This window comes from Crassostrea angulata, chromosome 10 (genome assembly GCF_025612915.1).
Source record: "Crassostrea angulata isolate pt1a10 chromosome 10, ASM2561291v2, whole genome shotgun sequence".
NCBI classification, from domain to species: domain Eukaryota; kingdom Metazoa; phylum Mollusca; class Bivalvia; order Ostreida; family Ostreidae; genus Magallana; species Magallana angulata.
The window spans coordinates 28,091,007-28,108,875 of record NC_069120.1 but is presented as its reverse complement, the minus strand read 5'-3'; the positions used below and the strand labels follow the sequence as shown (position 1 = coordinate 28,108,875).

Here is a 17,869-nt window from a genome sequence, read left to right as displayed (position 1 = left end):
AAGACAGAGACAAGAAAAGTGGGGAATTATTATACTCTAGTAAATTTTCACTGCATTCTTTTAATTTGGGCACTTAAATTTTTACAGAATATATTCCAAATATCAACTAAAGTATTTAAGGTCAAATCTAGTAAATGAAAGGTGCCTTCAGGTTTAAAAAATTCATGGCAAATTCTTCCAATGATGCTTCTAACAACTGGTTTGTTTGATATGGTGTGTCGATGCTTAAATTTGTTGTGAACACAATTAAAAGCTATGTTTTAAACTGTCATTTACTATCAAATATTTACTAATTAATTACTGACATATTTCGGAGTTTTGCCCATTTTTGACTTTTGAAATATATCTAGAATGATTAGTCACTCCAAAATGGCGTAAAACCAGTTTTTGACCTCCTCTTTAAAATGATGTCAAATTGATTATAGGTATCCAGACTACTTTCCCCATGATTAAAGATAGAATGTAAACAATTTGTGTCATTTTCTACCTATTTCCTATAAAGCTGTAAAATACAGGAGAAAGATTCATCTAATCAATTATGACATCAAACAGATCTATCAGCAAAAAGACACTCTGGAATCATTTACTACATCTTGACATTAAGTACTGAAAGTCGAGCCCTTTGATGCTTTATTGTGCTTATTAAGTTGTATAGACTGTTAATTTCTCTCTCCTTTCTCTCCAATGCTTTTAATGTCAACAAAGCGAAAGAAGGCAACTAAATTTTTTAAACAACTACCGGTATTTACTCCATCTACTAGCATAAAAAAACAAGTATTTTAGTAATCACAGATTGCAAAACTCACAAAGATGATGCATCACCTTTATGAGACCACCTTTATCATATTAAATGGAAATCATTGTTAATGATCTTTGATGAAAAATTAGATACACAAGTGTGGTTTGACACAATATTGTATATCATATGATACAAAATTGGATAAAAACCATATCATCTGTAATACTGTATTGTATTCTGTGGTACTAAACAATACTAGAACTGTCTAAATGGGACTAATACCCCTGCAAGGCTAATTTTAAATGGGACAAATAATTGAATTGAATAATAAAGGTTTAGAACACATACAAAGAAAAACAATCTAGAATTGTAAAAAAAAATGAATAAAAAAAACTGTCGGAATTTCACTGTAAATACATATGTATAACAGTAATACATTTACAAATTAATGTATCTGATGATTTTTTTTTATTTAATTGTTTTAAAGAAAACCCAACAAAATGACAATAACCCCTCCCTTTGCAGTAAATGGAAATACCGGTAACCAAGCAATGCTCTTCTGTTGATAAAACTTTGAATATCCTTCTAATAAAAGTCTTGACAGATGCAATTCGTTGTTTCAAATTTTCCCCACTTTCTCCTGTGGTACAATGGAACTCCATATCAGAAAATTGATCCCATAGGACTATGATTTTCTTTGATGAGCTTGTTAAATATAATAAACTCCCAAAACATTACCACAATAACACCATGCATACTATGTAAAAGATAAAATTGCCAAAACACTACAATCATATCAGTAATTTTGAATTTTATTTTAATTAATGGCTTATAGGGTCACTTCATCAATTTACTATTTATAAATTTAAACAATTTCTAAAAATAGTTAACTTCTTTATTAATAATGATATTTTTTATTTTCCTATCATGATAGAAACTTTTGGTTTACATGAAACAGTTTTATAATAACCCCCAAACCACCACCCATTTTACAGATTATCAATTTTCCCTAAACAGATGCTCCATCTAAACCATGGCTCAAATAATGGCCCCCTTGGGACATATGAATTCAGCCACACTTCTCTTTGGTGTTGTTATTAGCTCCTATTAAGAATTTATCATTGACAACCAAAATTTTGCATTGTCAGTTGATAAAATCAAAGGCCGGAACGGCCACAAAGGCGTGGAGCTGACATTTTTTTTCTTTTATATAGAATGATACCAATAATTTGAATTTCTGTACTAATAGACATATCAAATGATATTACACTTACAATAGAAAGTATATGAATTATGTTTTCTGCTGCTTTAAAAACAAAAATCAGTATATTTTCTTATAAAATAGGTAGTGGTGCTTTTTTAATACAATAACTCATCATAATTGCAAAAATCGAAGAAATTCCAAAGTTCAAAAATAATTTGTTTCTTTCTGCTTCAAACAGTCTTTGAACAACTTTCACAGGTTCATAATTTGAATACATTAACAGTGTGTCCCTAATTATAATAATAAAACATACATTTATTTATTTCAATTCCCGTTTGAAACAAGATTTCCTATAGTATGGTTGTTTACAAACAAATCCACAACACGTGCTATCTAAAATGCCCGACCAAACTAACTGCATTATCAAATTTATTTTTTGCAACGAAATTACTAGATACGTTTATCACTTACATTTATTTTGGAGATTAACAATTAAAATGTTCCATGCAGTAGTAAAAAATTCTATAGGGAGGACAAAGTTGAGTCTACAGACAGACGGACAGGCTGAAACCAATATACCCCCCTAAACTTCGTTTGCGAGGGTATAATTATGTCATACATCATATGAAACAATACTGTAATCTATCATGATAATACAATATGATATTGTGTCATATGACATCATATCAAGATAAAATATTATATAATATGATGCGATATTGAATTATGTTTAACAAAATCGCATAATATTTTAATAACAATAATTTTTGTCTTTTTCATTGGCCGAAAGTACTGGTATATAATGTGACATTCCTTCTTTCACAATATCGACGCAAAATATGATATTACACAAAAACAACAAAATAAGCTATTGTATAGACAAATTACAAATGGCAATTATCAAATACAGAATATCAAAATAATGATTTGGGAAAAAATTTTCAATCAGTATCTGTTTATCTACAATTTCTAATTTTGTTGTTTAAAAACTGTTATTTAAAACCTATTATCTGTTCACATTGTATTTCATCGACAAGCAGATGACGTCATAGTAAGCTATTCAGTAATTTGACCTCTCGTTTTTTTTTTAAGTCTGTAGGATTGATGACGGTTTTGTAAAATATGTTATATGTTTTTAGTGATTATTAAAATAGGAATAGCATGAATTTGTAATTGATGCATAAAGAATTTGAAAGGATTGCAGATTATTTCAACAACATAATGTACAATTCAATTACTTTTTTGTATTTATAAACAAATTTCTTGACAACCATAATTGTGCTGCGACTGATTATAATATAACTATTATGGACTTCATTGCTCGGTCAATATACTGTTGTATGGACACATGTCAAGTGATATCGACCTCAGATTAAAACATAGGTAATCAAAGATTACAAAGCTCACCGAGACGTGGCATCATCTTTAAATGACCACCTTTATCAGATTTTGTGACGTCAGCATAAATTTGCATACAAAATTAGCTATCTGTTTACATTTATTGACAAACCCATCGGGTGAATGAGTTGCAAGGCATTATTGGCTACTACAAGTTTTACTGTATACAAAGCGTATTGAAAATATCTACCATTTTGAATTGTTCTTTGGAAACTCATTTTCAATTGTTTTTCAGAAATAATGAAATAAAATAGGGAAAATCATGTCTGATCTTCCATTTCTATGCTCACATTTGAAAAATGTTGTTTATAGGGCCTTATATCAACCTCAGATTCAGCATCCAAGCCAGTCAAGCGCATCAGTATCATTAGACGCACAATCTATGCAAGTTTCTTGAAGCTAAGACCAGTAATAACTAAGATATAATCATCAGAAGGCACCTGCTCTATAAACTTTAACCAGCTCTTAAGACATTTACCTCATCCAGCATCCAAAACCTATGGCTCAGATTTAGCATTCAAGCCTGTCAGATGCATCAATTACACATAACACACCATTCATGCAAGTTTGGGGAAGTTAGGACCATTAGTAACTTTAGAATGGCTATGAAAGGGCACCTGCAACAAAAACTTTAACCTGCTCCAAAAACCTTTACCTCCTCCAGCATCTGAAATTCATGACCAAGATTCAGCATCCAAATATTTCAAGTCCATAAGTAGGTCCAGATGCATCATCCATGCAAGTTTGGTGAAGATGGGACAAATTGTAACTTAGAAACAGGACCTGCAACAAAAATACCCTTAACCAGGTCCAGAAGCCAATGCATAGCATAAGGCCCCATATATCAACCTACAATTAAGTCCATAATTGTATAATATCACATATCAATATTACATTTTATGATTCAATACAGTATCATACTATACAATACATATCACATTTCATATTGAATGATATGGTACTGTATAGTGTGATATTATTTCACATTGTATCATATATATTAAATTATATTGTTTCATATGGTGTAATATAATTTGATCTATTGCATCATATCAAATGATACAATATCATACACCTTTCTGTGTCAAATGATGCAATATCATATCACACAATATCATATAATACAAAATGTTTGAAACAATATAATATTGTATCATTTAATATCATACACTATTTTATTTATTCATAAGATACAATTTTGAATAATAATGTATAATACCTTATACTTTCAGAGAACATGTCGGTTGTTATTCGAACCCATTTCCTTTAAACATCGCCCATTATGACATAAAATTCAGTATACATCGTTCAATCATTATGTGCGAGTATGACCTCAAATAATTATGTCCACATTAAGTTGGTATATAAACAGCAAAAGCAAATTGACAGGAAAGTTTATAGAAGACAAGTATATACACTAGGGTTCAATCTTGTTTTCCATTTTATTTCAACTTAGCTGTTAATGCATGAAGACATTTGAATCCTTATGATAACAAACATAACTGGAACCAGTAGTCCACATGCTACGGCAGCCATTAAAATGTTTTGAATTTTTTGTATATCGTGCCTGATTTTTTTCCGAAAATCCCCCCCCCCCCCCCCCCCCAATTTTTCTTTCAAACTGAAATAAAATGCATTCAGGCGGGCCATTTTCAGAGGGGCGATCAGGGATGAGAATCTAAAAATTAATTTTATGTGGCCTTATATACTGTTTCTTTAATATTTTCTATAAGTATATGATATAAAAATCATGTCATGCGATTTTTAAATTGCATCCCTATATATATTTTCCTTCCTCCCTGAATATCTGCCCTCGGGCCCGACAGCTCTCGCACAAACTGAATGCTGAACGATATGTGAAGGCTATGTGAACACAAGATGAACAATTTGGAGTGCCTCAGCAGTCCTCCTTTCATTGTGTTTTGTTGGTATAAATCAGGAAAAAAATAACAAATAAACTACATGTATGTACTGTTATTAGCCTATGTATATAATATTATCTAACTGAATGATAGTGAATGCTGAGCCCAAGGTGAACACTTTATGAATGCATGGTGAGTGCGAACGCCTGGTGAACACACTGAAAAATCAACATATATTTATATAATAGACAACAAGAACTGCAAATGCTTACACCTGTTTCCCCCTAACGTTTTACATCCAAATATCTCAGAAAATCTGTCAGAAAATTCAAAAACAATATTATGTCCTAAAAAGTATTATGAATTCTTAATTGATTTATATATATATAAAAAAATTGTAGTCAAACAATTATTTTTTTAACGAAAGTCTTGCTCACGTCTAAAAAGGACTATGTGCGGTTTTATGCAATTTTTGCTCCAAAAATTAAATTTTTATAAAGTGCTTTAAAAATAATGTTGAAGATAGTTCGAATCATATTAAAAATAAAGGTGCAAAAGGTTATCACAACACTGACTTCATAATGTAACAAGTGAAAAGCTGTGAATGTGACAGCAAACTGGGTTTTCTTTTATGTAAACTGTATCCATAATCCATGTCAACCCTTATCCAGTGAAATGGAGTACCCTACATGTATATGCAACATTTTGCCAAAAAATGACTAAGTTCAAAAGGTAGTAATTTTTTCATAAATTATCGGAAATCAAAATCCTAGCAATATGCACACCTGTGGTATATGTACAATTGATCTGCAAAAGAACAACTTCCTATCTTGAGAACTGAAGGAGGAGTTATCCGTACAATGAGGGTACCCTATATGCAATATTTTGCCAAAAAATGACTAAGTTCAAAAGCTGGTATTTTTTCATATATAATCGGAAATCAAAATCCTAGCAATATGCACACCTCCGATATATGTACAATTGATCTGCAAAAGAACAACTTCCTATCTTCCGCCCGCCCATCCACCCGCCCGCCATTTTCACCATTTTAATAACCGGTTAAAAATGACGTCATGAAGATTGCCTAATTTTGATATCATAAACTGATGTTTTGCAGCGAAATATGGGTGTTTTCCAATGGTTTTTCGAATGGGAAACATCAGGCATAGGCTTGCTCAAGTACCATCTTTTAGTATAATGTGTATAATAATCTGAAGAAAAACATGTTAAAATCTTACTTGAGGAGACCTGCGCTCTATACTTCAGAATGCAAAATATAAAACGAAAATGAAAATATATTCATTTCCTAACAAATTTGCGAAAATTAGGTCATTTAGTTGACGTCATAGATAAATAGCGAATTACCAATGATGACTACGAGAATAAAGTGATATGCGTCCACTGTACAATGATTTATGAATATTTGACTTTCGTACAACACTATTTAAAATTGGTAGCAGATATTTGACAATACCGCACAAAGTCCTTTCTTCACTGAAATTAGTCTCTTTGAGAAAGGAAAATATCATTTACCAGCCAATATTTACATTTTCCAGTGTCTTTGCCTGTGATAAACTGATAACACTACATACATGTCTACCCTGCTATTGTTAAAAAAGACAAACCAACCTCTTGCCCTCATTTGGAACCCTCAGCTCTTACTATTTATTTTCTTTCGCTTACTATAAATCTTCATGAAAACCCGACTTAGGCCAAATAAAAAAATATGTGTGGTTCCGGTAACATGTTAAAAAAAAATAGGGTAGGTAGGAAAGCATTTTTTTTTTTAAAAATGTATAAAATGATTCTCTTAGTACTGCATGTACCTAGCACTGCATTGCAGATGGCATTTATATTTAGTGAGATAAATATACTAAATTAAGATTGGTAGAGAGCATCTAGCTTTTATTACTATGACACAAATATTTATAAATAAAAAATTAATAAAAAAATAATTTCTGTTTAAAAACAACATGAACGAAAAAGTATTAAATGTTCGGAATTATATAATTATAGGGCTGGGACGATTCAGAGTTATATCAAATTTGGTTCGAATTTGATTTAGAATGCTATGATTTGTTTTGTTTCTATTCGTTTCAATTAAACAAAAGTCAATCTCAATATTTCTCATTTTAAATTTATTTTAAAATTTATTTTTACCTTGCAGATTCCATATAAATTCAATTTAGGGCCCAACTTAGAGCAAAATTTTAGGGAGATTCACTTCTATCTTTCAGAAAAATACGGAGAAGCTTGAGAATTAGAGAGAATTCCATTTCTTGTCAATAGCATAATGCTAATAATGATATACAAAGTTTAAGTCTTTAATAATTTAGACTGGATAAGAAACAAGTCAATAAAAACTAAAACAACAATCTAATTTTTTTCTTAATTATCCAATTTGTTGAATTTAATTTTTTTGATAAATTCATACATTTTATATATGAAATGTTTTGCAATTGTGTTAGCTTAATGACAAATAAAATCAGTCTTTGTATTTTGGTGTATTTTGGAGATATTAGTCCAACCTTTTGACCCAATTACAACCCTTATGCAGAGGAACTTGAAAATAACTGTTAACATATTGTTTTATGATTATTTCAGCATTAATTTGGCAGTGTTATAAACTAATTACAAGCTACAAACTAATTATAATAAAAACACTACAAGAAACAAACATAGGTTGTAATTTTCAAAGCACAGTATGTGGTTGCATCAGCCATAATTTATATTGGCCCCTATAAATAAGACAGTCGCAAGTTGTTTATCACAACAGGGGTTAACTGAGGCTGTGGAAACGCCTTTTGAAATTGATAATTATCATTTTTTGCCAATGGGTTTTATTAACTCAGAATACAGGGTGACCTCAACATCTCTTTCGAAGGAAATTCTGGCGAAGTTACAGATCAAAAAGCGAGCATGTCACCCCCTATGTTGGTCCTAATTTATTTATTGTGAGGTACACAAGGAACAAACAGTTCTATATTTATCTTCTTTTATTAATCAACTAATAGGAATTAAAATGTTCCCACACTAATTGGAGGCCGTCACTGCGGTATTGGAGCCGATGATGGAAAGCGGGGAAAATTCCGGAAAAAAAGTTGAGGGTCGGGGGTAAAAAATAGGGACGGTCGGGTGACCAGAACCACAGGTATTTTTTTATTTGGCCTTAACAACAAACACAACAATGGACAAATAAATTGCAATAGGTTACCTGACTGACTCAGGTGACCTAAAAAAAAAAGGCACATCATTACATAATAAGACTAAAAATAGTAAAAAAAACTGACCACATCCAGGTAAATGATGATTAGACAATTAATCAAGTGGTAAAAGACTCTTAAGGCTTCAAAGTTTAAAAAAAAAATCCTTTTCACAGATATGCCATTAACCTCTATTAGATCTTTGATCTGTGCAATAACCATAATAAGAATGCAGATCGAGACAAACAAATACCTAAGCATGTCAGGGGTTTTTTTTCATTAAAAACTAAATGTATCAACAATCACCAATTCAATGCCAATTTGTTTTGCATGCACGTTAAATTCAATTTCCATAAAAAGACTATCCTAAATAAAAGATAATCATCTATAGTTAAAAAATACACATAATTAATAGCCAAGTTGTATAATTGTCAAGATATCTTTCTACTGGATCGAACATTTACAGATATAACTTGTATTTGGACAGAAAATTGCTTCAGGGATATTTTTCTTCATTACATGAATATAAACCGGAAAATCTGCTGCAATGTAATACATTTGAATAATATCAATCATAAATCTTTTTCTTTTTTTTTAAATATTCAAACATGGTATAATTCCAGTGATGATAGGCAACAGGGCTCTACATTAACTTTTTTTCCTACTTGTCCATTCCGACAAGTGACCAAGATATTTACTTGTCCGAACTTCAACTTCACTTGTCCAAAATTTTTTCAATATTAAAGATCAAATATTGTCAAATTGAAAACTACAGTTCTGTATTACTAAAATAAAGTCATTTATTGATTATTCTTGCCATAATTAATAACCTGACTTCTTAAATGAAAACTTAAAGTGTCTTTCCTAAATGTATTGGTACCATATACATTAAACATGATTTGTCAGCTGTAGCTTTGTCATGGCAGATTACAAGAAATTTTTAATTTAGCATCAGGTTTTAAAATACATGTAACTCTTATATTGATTTCTCAGCTGTTTTTTAAAAACTAAACATGGAAAGTCATCACAGTCTATCAATGATGAATGAAACCTAAAATAAATTACATTTCTTTCCATAATCCTTAAGTTTATCTTTGCTACCTGTTCTTCCTTTCTTTTTGATAGCATGTGTGTTTGGTACTTTGTAAGAACTAAGATCCACACCTTTACAGTTCAATATTGAAAGTTGTTTGTAATTAGTGAACTTCAATCCCGATCAAGAGTAACTCATGACAATTGTATTTCAATTTAAAGTCGGGATCGAAATTCAAAATAACTAATCGATAAACTTATAACGGGACTACAGATAAACTTATCACAAAACTTTCTTGTTGGAGACTTCTTTACATAAAAATGCACTTGTCCAGTCGGACAAGTGGCAAGCAATATTCACTTGTCTGTATATTTTTTCAACTGGTACCGGACAAGCGGATAAGCGTTAATGTCGAGCCCTGGGCAACAAACCAATATTAAAATATAAATACTATCATGCATACCCTCATAAAATTTTATTTCTTTTGTTCTGAAATCTCAGTATGGCAGCTCTGACATACCCATGTTTATATATTTACATTTGCAAATATGCTTCCTTATATGAACCTATGGAAGAGCGAAAACGTTCAATTCTGTATGAACGTTTTCGTGACGTCACAATGATAACTGCATGTGCTTATCGCTTGACGGTTGCTATGTTGTAAACGTAAAAACAGTTATATTAATGATTCTGAACAGATTGCCATTTTCAAACATAAATATAAGTAATAAACAGCAATGTTAAAAAGTTCACCCGGACATGAACTTGGTTGGTATATGAAATTTTTAACATTGCTGTTTATTTCTTAAACAATTATTTTAACAAAATTTAACAAAAATACACTTATTTGCTAAAAACTGCTCAAGAGCTGTGACTGAAGTTTCAACTATCAATGCATGGAATATGAAGATACATATAATATTATATGATTTATCATATTAAAAACATAGCTGCAGGTCTGTAGCTCCCGGTCTGAAAAAATTCGGATGGACGACCTGGGAGCTACAGTGCCTCCCATAGTAAAAAACTGCAATTTACGACGCACAAAAAATTGCGCTAGTTTTGGACTGATTCATCTCAATTCCGAACACATTCTGTACAAATATTTGATTCCAAAAATTTCCTCAGACAATTTACTACAGATATCGTCACTTTACTTGCCTCTGATATTCTTCTAAACACCATCACCAGCCCCGTAAAGTGAAGTGGTGCAGTTTGTTTACATGTGAAAATGGCGACTCTCGATCTCGACGTAAATTAATACACTTTATTTTCAGAGGTCGGTTAGCATGTTTCAGAGAAAGTCTGAGGCAAGTAAAGTAACAATATCAGTAGTAAATTGTCTGAAGAATTTAATGGTACTCATTGTTTTCACAGAATTTGTGTGAAAATACGGTTAATCAGTCCAAAACTAGCGCATTTTTTTGTGCGCCGTAAATTGCAGTTTTTTACTATGGGAGGCACTGTAGCTCCCAGGTCGTCCATCCGAATTTTTTCAGACCGGGAGCTACAGTCCTGCAGCTAATTAAAAACAGTGCCTTAACATCTTGAGGCCTAAAACAACTTTGCTGGTGCCTAAACATCTTGAGGCATTAAATTAAACGTTTATATAATTCGTATAATTATCAACATTAATCATTCGATGTTCTAGGGTAACAAGGCTCTACAACAACTAAGAGCAATTATCCCCTTCGGAGCCCCAACTGTATACATAACCTATACCCTAGCTTTCATTGGACCGAACACAGACATATACAAGAAAATAAAACAACACATAACTCAACGACTCTTATTTTCATTTTTGATTCCGAACTTTTATTTTTATGAAAACTGACCCACTCGTGTCAGAGCTGTAACCGTATTTAAAAATGGCGCATGCATCTAGATAGTTCAGTTACATAAGTAAAATCTGTGTACTGTTTTGCATATACGGTTACCCCATATACTTACAATTCCTGTGGTGCAGCCACTCTTTGAAGCTAGATGAATGTATCTCTTTACAAATTTATACTTCGATCGCGTTGACAAGCAACTATTTTAATATAAATGCTGAAGCAGCTCAGAACTCTTGACCTCCTTCTTTGTCAACAAATCCAATTTTAGATAATTGATGCCGATTGGCTTATTCCCGGTGCTTCGATTTACCCAAAAGAACCCAAATGCACCCAAATGGCGATTTAAATGGATTATTATCACAATAAAATCAATCTTATGAATAATTAATAATGAATTAAATTACAAAACTATTTTGTACATAATTATACTTGCGGGTTCTGTACATTCTGTACAAAGACGATGGAAAATGAAAAGTACACTATCATGCAGGCACGTAACATCGTCTTTTAAAGTTGGGGGGGGGGGGGGGGGCATTCCATTTCTATATCTAATGCTTTTTTGTTTAATAATTTTGACATTCATCCAATAACTGTATGCAGGCACGTAGCATCAGGGGGGCCGGGGGGGGCGGCTCCCCCCCCCCCCACTTTTTTCTCGCAGCAATAATTTTTTTTTAAAAATTGACATATAAAATCATGGAGTTGGCCCCCCCACTTTTTTGGGAGTATGTGAAAAAATGGTATGAAGATAAGGAAATAAGGAGTGAAATTTCAATTTTAGGTATGCTTTTTCAGCCCCCCCCCCCCCCCACCCCGGATTAGGATTAAATTGTTCCTTCTTTTTTTTTTTATTGTCAATATTTTTTGGATGAATCTGGCCCCCGCCCCCCTTTCAAAAACGATGCTACGCGCTTGGTATGTGGGGTGGGGGGGGGGATAACGTTGACGTGGGATTGATCTCGGAATTTTCGCCATTGCAAACATTTATATACGTTAAAAATTGTACGATAGTTAGTTTAGATAGAATATTGTAAAAGTGCTACACTTGAATCGAGTCACATTAAAAAAAAAAGGATCAGCTAATCCCTTTATTCTTGATGAAAACAAATTTATCATTACAAAAAATATGATGATCTAGAGCTGTAGCCAGCAGATCTTTGTGATGAAATGCATGGTTAGTTTGCTGTTCAAAATTTCCCCGCGTGAATGTTGTTTCTTTGCTCGAATTATCTGTTATATATATGATAAACTCAAGCCAAATTGACCAATGAGAAATTATCTTTGTTTGTGCCTCGACGAACACTTCTCCCTTTTGAATTTCGCTTTTTCTTTTTGTGCGGGTCTATTGGGGGGGGGGGGGGGGCAGAACTCAAATTTCTTTAAATTCACAGTATAAATTTATGCCAACAATATGCCTGGTAAAAGATTCTGGATACGGGCATGTGGTTCTCCCGTCAACAGAAACAAAAATAAAAATTTAAAGAATTATATCAATTTGGGACTGGATTGTATCAATCGCTTTTTGTCTTACTCACATGTTCTGAAAAGAATTTTTAAAATATAGAATAAATGCAATCATTCAATGAACATGCTGATTTATTAACAAACATCTACATTTTTTGGCTCATTAAATCTCCAAACCGTGAGATTCCGCCAACATGCCGCGGCGAATTTCACGGCCTACCTATCCAGACCGGTGTAACGAAGAATTTTGACCCGGGTTAAAAAAAATGACTCGTGGGTCATTTTGGAACGTTGAATATTGAGATTAAAGGTGTTGATTTAAGAACCTCGTGCGTTGAAAATTGACACGTACTGTGGAATTCTGATCATGAAACCGCTTCAAAATTCAACGGCAAATAACCACAAATTAACGAATTGATATTATCTTATAATTTTTATTAATTTAACCTAAAATTTCAGTTTTCTCATACTTATGCACGTATTCACATGTTTTAACAGTTGGACACAAAATAACGAATATTTCAATGATTATATTTTGTTAATATCATCCCTTCAAATATTTGTGAACTATATATTTTATTCATATTTCATAGTGTACTTTTCACGTATAATCGCTGTTTTGTGTGATATACATGTATTTCAAAATTGAGTTTTTGATAAAAGAAAATATTGGTAAACATGATTACACAATAAACCATTCAATTCAGCGTAACCGATTTTTTTATATGCATGCTGGATAGGTGTAAAAATATAAATAATACATTAAAAAAATACAGTACGTCATATTGTTTAATTTTGGTTTCACACTCACCAATAATTTGGATTTATGTTATTGGTCATTGGTTATTGTATATCTTGGTCGGTGTTAATACAAAATTTACAATAAAACATTATTGTAATTTTTGTTCTTGCACGCACTAAAGGTTGTATGGGACATCTGTCGATAATAATGTGGATTAAAGTACATTATAGTTGAAATACTATCACCGGTTTAGAGTTTTCAAATTTTACAATATATTTAAGAAAATAAATAGTTTTTAAAAAATATTTGGAGAGGTAATAATTGTAAAACCCCAGCGAGATTCGAACTCATGACTTGTGTAGTAAACCCTCTTCCCCACTGCGCTATGCTGGTAGGTGACAATATTGGGAACGAACCTACTTCTATAATTACACTTGGTTTTATTTTTTACTTTGAAAACAATACGTCACAACATGGAAGTGTCCCATACCACCTTAATATGATAAAACTGTGATTATCCAACTTTTGTATTTACACCCACCCAGTAAATAACGCATTATTAAGATTTTAGTAGTCCTTTAATTATTTTATCTGAAAAATGCAGGGGAGGGGGGTTACTTTACTCTTTATTTTATTGATATTTAATCATACCGTTTCAAAAATTGAACGGAAGACCTACTCGTTACTCGTAACGAGATCGTATCTAGTTCAAATGTATTATTTATGTATAAACTAACACCTTTTATTTAAATTCAACATTTATTTATATTTAATATTTTACCATGATCTATTTCATAAGACTATGGGTCATTTATAATTCCTGTATGCTTTTGTGTGAAAATTATAGCTTCCTCCTATGCCCAAGGATGAATATAGTCCAAGGCTGATAAAGGTAATAGAGAGGATGCTTTGCCGAGATGCAGACAGTCGGCCCTCAGCGACTGAACTGCTACAGGATGTTCTTTTCAAGAAGCAACAAACCTCAAAAGTAAATCATTACATTATTGCCTGATGATTTCTATTAGTATGATTATTACATTCTTTGAAAGGCCGACCCTGTTTATTTCAACCAAGGTTTAAACAATTTTACTTTTCCCCCATTTATTTAGTCCAAGGACGTAGCGGTATATACGAATGTGTTATAAATGTCCCTATTTATTCTAAGATCTAAAATAGTTGAAATTGTGACGATCGTTTCCTAGGGTAAGTTGTCAAAGGTAACTAATTTTTTTTTAACAATTGGACCTTATAAGATAGAAAAATGATGCAAAAATGTTTTATATTTACACATTACACATTTGCATTTATTTTGTGTAATTACAGCAATCTGCAGCTGATGTTGTTTCGCACCGAGAGTTTGGTAATCCATGTAAGCCTATGTTTTATGCGTTGTTGTATAAGCTTAATGAAATAATTTGTAAGAGGCATTAGGCAAGCTCATAATTTTTCTAATTGACATAGATAGTATTGGTTTTTTGAAAGAACCATTTTGAATATATAGGCCTCTGTATTGTTAAATTTCATCAATTTTCTAAAGTATAACGAAATTTTTTGAAATGTTAGTGACATATTTTTTCAACGATAAGATGGGCACTGAATATACCAGTTAAACGGATAATTTTAAAGATTTCTTTTTCTTCCTTAAAGTTATTGAATATGTTGTTCCTCGTTTTTCAGATTTTCAAAGGATGGACCAAGGTGCTGTAGCATATCCAATAAAAAGGCAATTCCATTTAATTATTTACGTCTTTTTCTACTGTAATACATTAGTATGAATTATTCGCAATTCGTTCCCGAACAAAAGAGGTCAAAAATACATGTTCTTTTTTGTTTTTTCAAATACCTATTGATTTTTAATGGGAAAAAGTCGCAAGCATAGCAAAATACAACAGAACACAACAGAAACAAAACTTAAGCCCAGTTGTTGTTTTTCAGACCGGTATAATAACAGTTTACAGATGGACAGGCAAATATATCAGAGCAAACGTTAGATTGAACTTTCAACTCGATTGAATTAAAATTATACATGTACATTGTAGGTATGAAAATTTAATTTTTCAAATGTAAAATGCAGAGTTATTATACATCATGCCATTGATCAATTTAATTTTAATTCTCGATCAATTATCCGATGTACATTATTTAAAAAAATAATATGAGATTTTTATGAAATATCTTACCTTACAATCCGGTTTCGTTTCGTGTGTTTCAAATTCTGTGAAAATGTGGTGAATCTAAATAACATTTTATTTTGTGTAAGTCATTTTGTGTTTTGATGCGAATTTTAAATAATAAATTCATTGCATAATGGGAAGGGGTTAAGAAATGAATTTAATAATTTTTCTATTCAACGACGTATCAAAGGAAAAATTGACCGGAAAACTTTATCAATGCGCGTAGCAGAAATACATGTATATTAATACTGTAGATTCCTTATTTTACGCGAGTACTTAATTCCGCGATTCAACGGGTTTCCATCAAATCGCGAGAACATAAAATCGCGAATGCCGAACTTTTATCATAGTTTCATGTAGTTTACATATGTCTGAAAATTAAAAGCGAGATTTTAAAATTCGCGAGACGGGCTTTTCGCGATTTTACGCGGATATTAATTCCTCGCGTTTAATTAGGAATTTACAGTAGTGTTAAATCAGAACAGATGAGAAAAGCAGATCCGGCAAAAATTTTATTGATGTAGATATAAAAAAAAATTGTTCGACCAATCAGAAACGCCAATAGCTTATCAAACTAATAAATATTAAATGATATCTCTGTCAAAAATATAGATGTGGTATAAAAATGGATAACTTGTCCGCGTCTTGACCTTACAGAAGTGAATAGAATGATTTAAATAGAATGATTTTAAGCAAATTCTTCACACAACAAATAAAGATTTATTTAATATTTAGAAGCATTCCGTAACAGTTTCGAATCTAAACTGATCAAACTCTTATAGTCTCGAGACTAATCAAACTGCGTCTTCTTCCTACCGATAAATAAGATTTAGAAGGCAAAAAAAAAATAACAATATTCAATATGCAAGCTCCCTCAAATACAAAATATACACATGTATACGGAGAAATGTCAACATAACTAAATGACACTTTACAGCAAATAAAACTCTAAAAGCTATCTAAAAAGTTTAGGTATTTCTAATGGGTGAATTACTTGAGAAAAATTGTTAATAAGATAAGCAATATCGATCAAAGACCTTTAAAAATTCAATTTTGATAAAATGCTGTTTAATTTTTACTTATAGAGAGAGTGAGACAAGGACAGATGATTGTTTCAATGAAGAACTGCCCAACGAAAATCACAATTATGAATATTTCTGGGAGATAAATTCCGCTTTCAGTCAGTGGTTCCCGTGTAAATTTGTTGTTAATGGAATGACTTATAATTCTGCTGTACAATACATGATGCACCAGAAAGCAGGTATGAACCTACAGACTTTACTCTAATTTATTATATCAGACTATGTAATTATTCAGTATTTGAATTGTACAAGCGTTTTGTTGAGGTGCAATGCGACACTTTGAAAGTTTAATAAAAGACTTAGTTTTAATCAACTGTTTCTTATAATGATAAATACCGTATAACCGGTATTTTCTGCGGTTGTTTATTTTCTGCGGTATTTTGCGGATAAGAAAAATCCGAAAAATTCAAAACGCAAAATATTCTTTTTAAAAAATCTCTTATTTTGACACTATTTAAAATACAAGCTATTATTTTCAAACGTGATCAGTCCGTTATTAGGGGGCTCTGCGTCGTATTTCACACCAAATTATCCCATGTTACCTGTGCGTTATAAATTATAGCTGAACAAATATAAGGAGTGTGTTTAGTCGAGTATGAAATAAAAATGATCTGAGAAAAGTTCATAAGCAGTATTTAGTAGACTTGTAAAACATTTGTGAGTTGTGAACACGGTAAGAATGTCGATTTTAAGATATGTAAAGCGCTGAAGTATTCTTCCAAATTCTAACGGACAGTTATCGGCAAGTTTATCCCCTAGATCGATCCAAGAGTGTAACACAAGGGTGTCTGAAGTTATGGATAAATCTACAACCCTAAATTCGAGCAAAAAACCTGGTTCATATTCGACCTATTCACCCAGGGACCGAGACATAATCGGGAACTACGCTGCTGAACATGGACCTGCCGCAGCTATGAGAAAATTCAAAGCCGATTATCCAGAATTAAAGGAGTCCACGACAAGATATTTTAGAGATTCATATAAACGCGAGCTTACAAACAGAAACGAAAATTAGACTTTGACTGTTCTGAAGAGTGCCAAATCACAGAAATTCAAACTAAAAAACGGGGCCGTAAAACTCTATTATCAGACGATATGGATCATCAAGTTCAGATTTATATTACTAACTTAAA

The 17,869-nt window shown here is 31.9% G+C and overlaps 1 protein-coding gene across 1 annotated transcript in view; it reads left to right on the top strand.

The window, feature by feature from the left end:
- Positions 1-17,869, top strand: part of LOC128165914 (uncharacterized) — a 44,948-nt gene that overhangs the window by 20,346 nt on the left and 6,733 nt on the right. The window contains exons 7-10 of the mRNA XM_052830856.1: positions 14,328-14,468; positions 14,804-14,849; positions 15,158-15,203; positions 16,740-16,915. Of these exons, the coding sequence (XP_052686816.1) occupies positions 14,328-14,468; positions 14,804-14,849; positions 15,158-15,203; positions 16,740-16,915 (409 nt within the window). The remainder of the gene's footprint in view (positions 1-14,327; positions 14,469-14,803; positions 14,850-15,157; positions 15,204-16,739; positions 16,916-17,869) is intronic.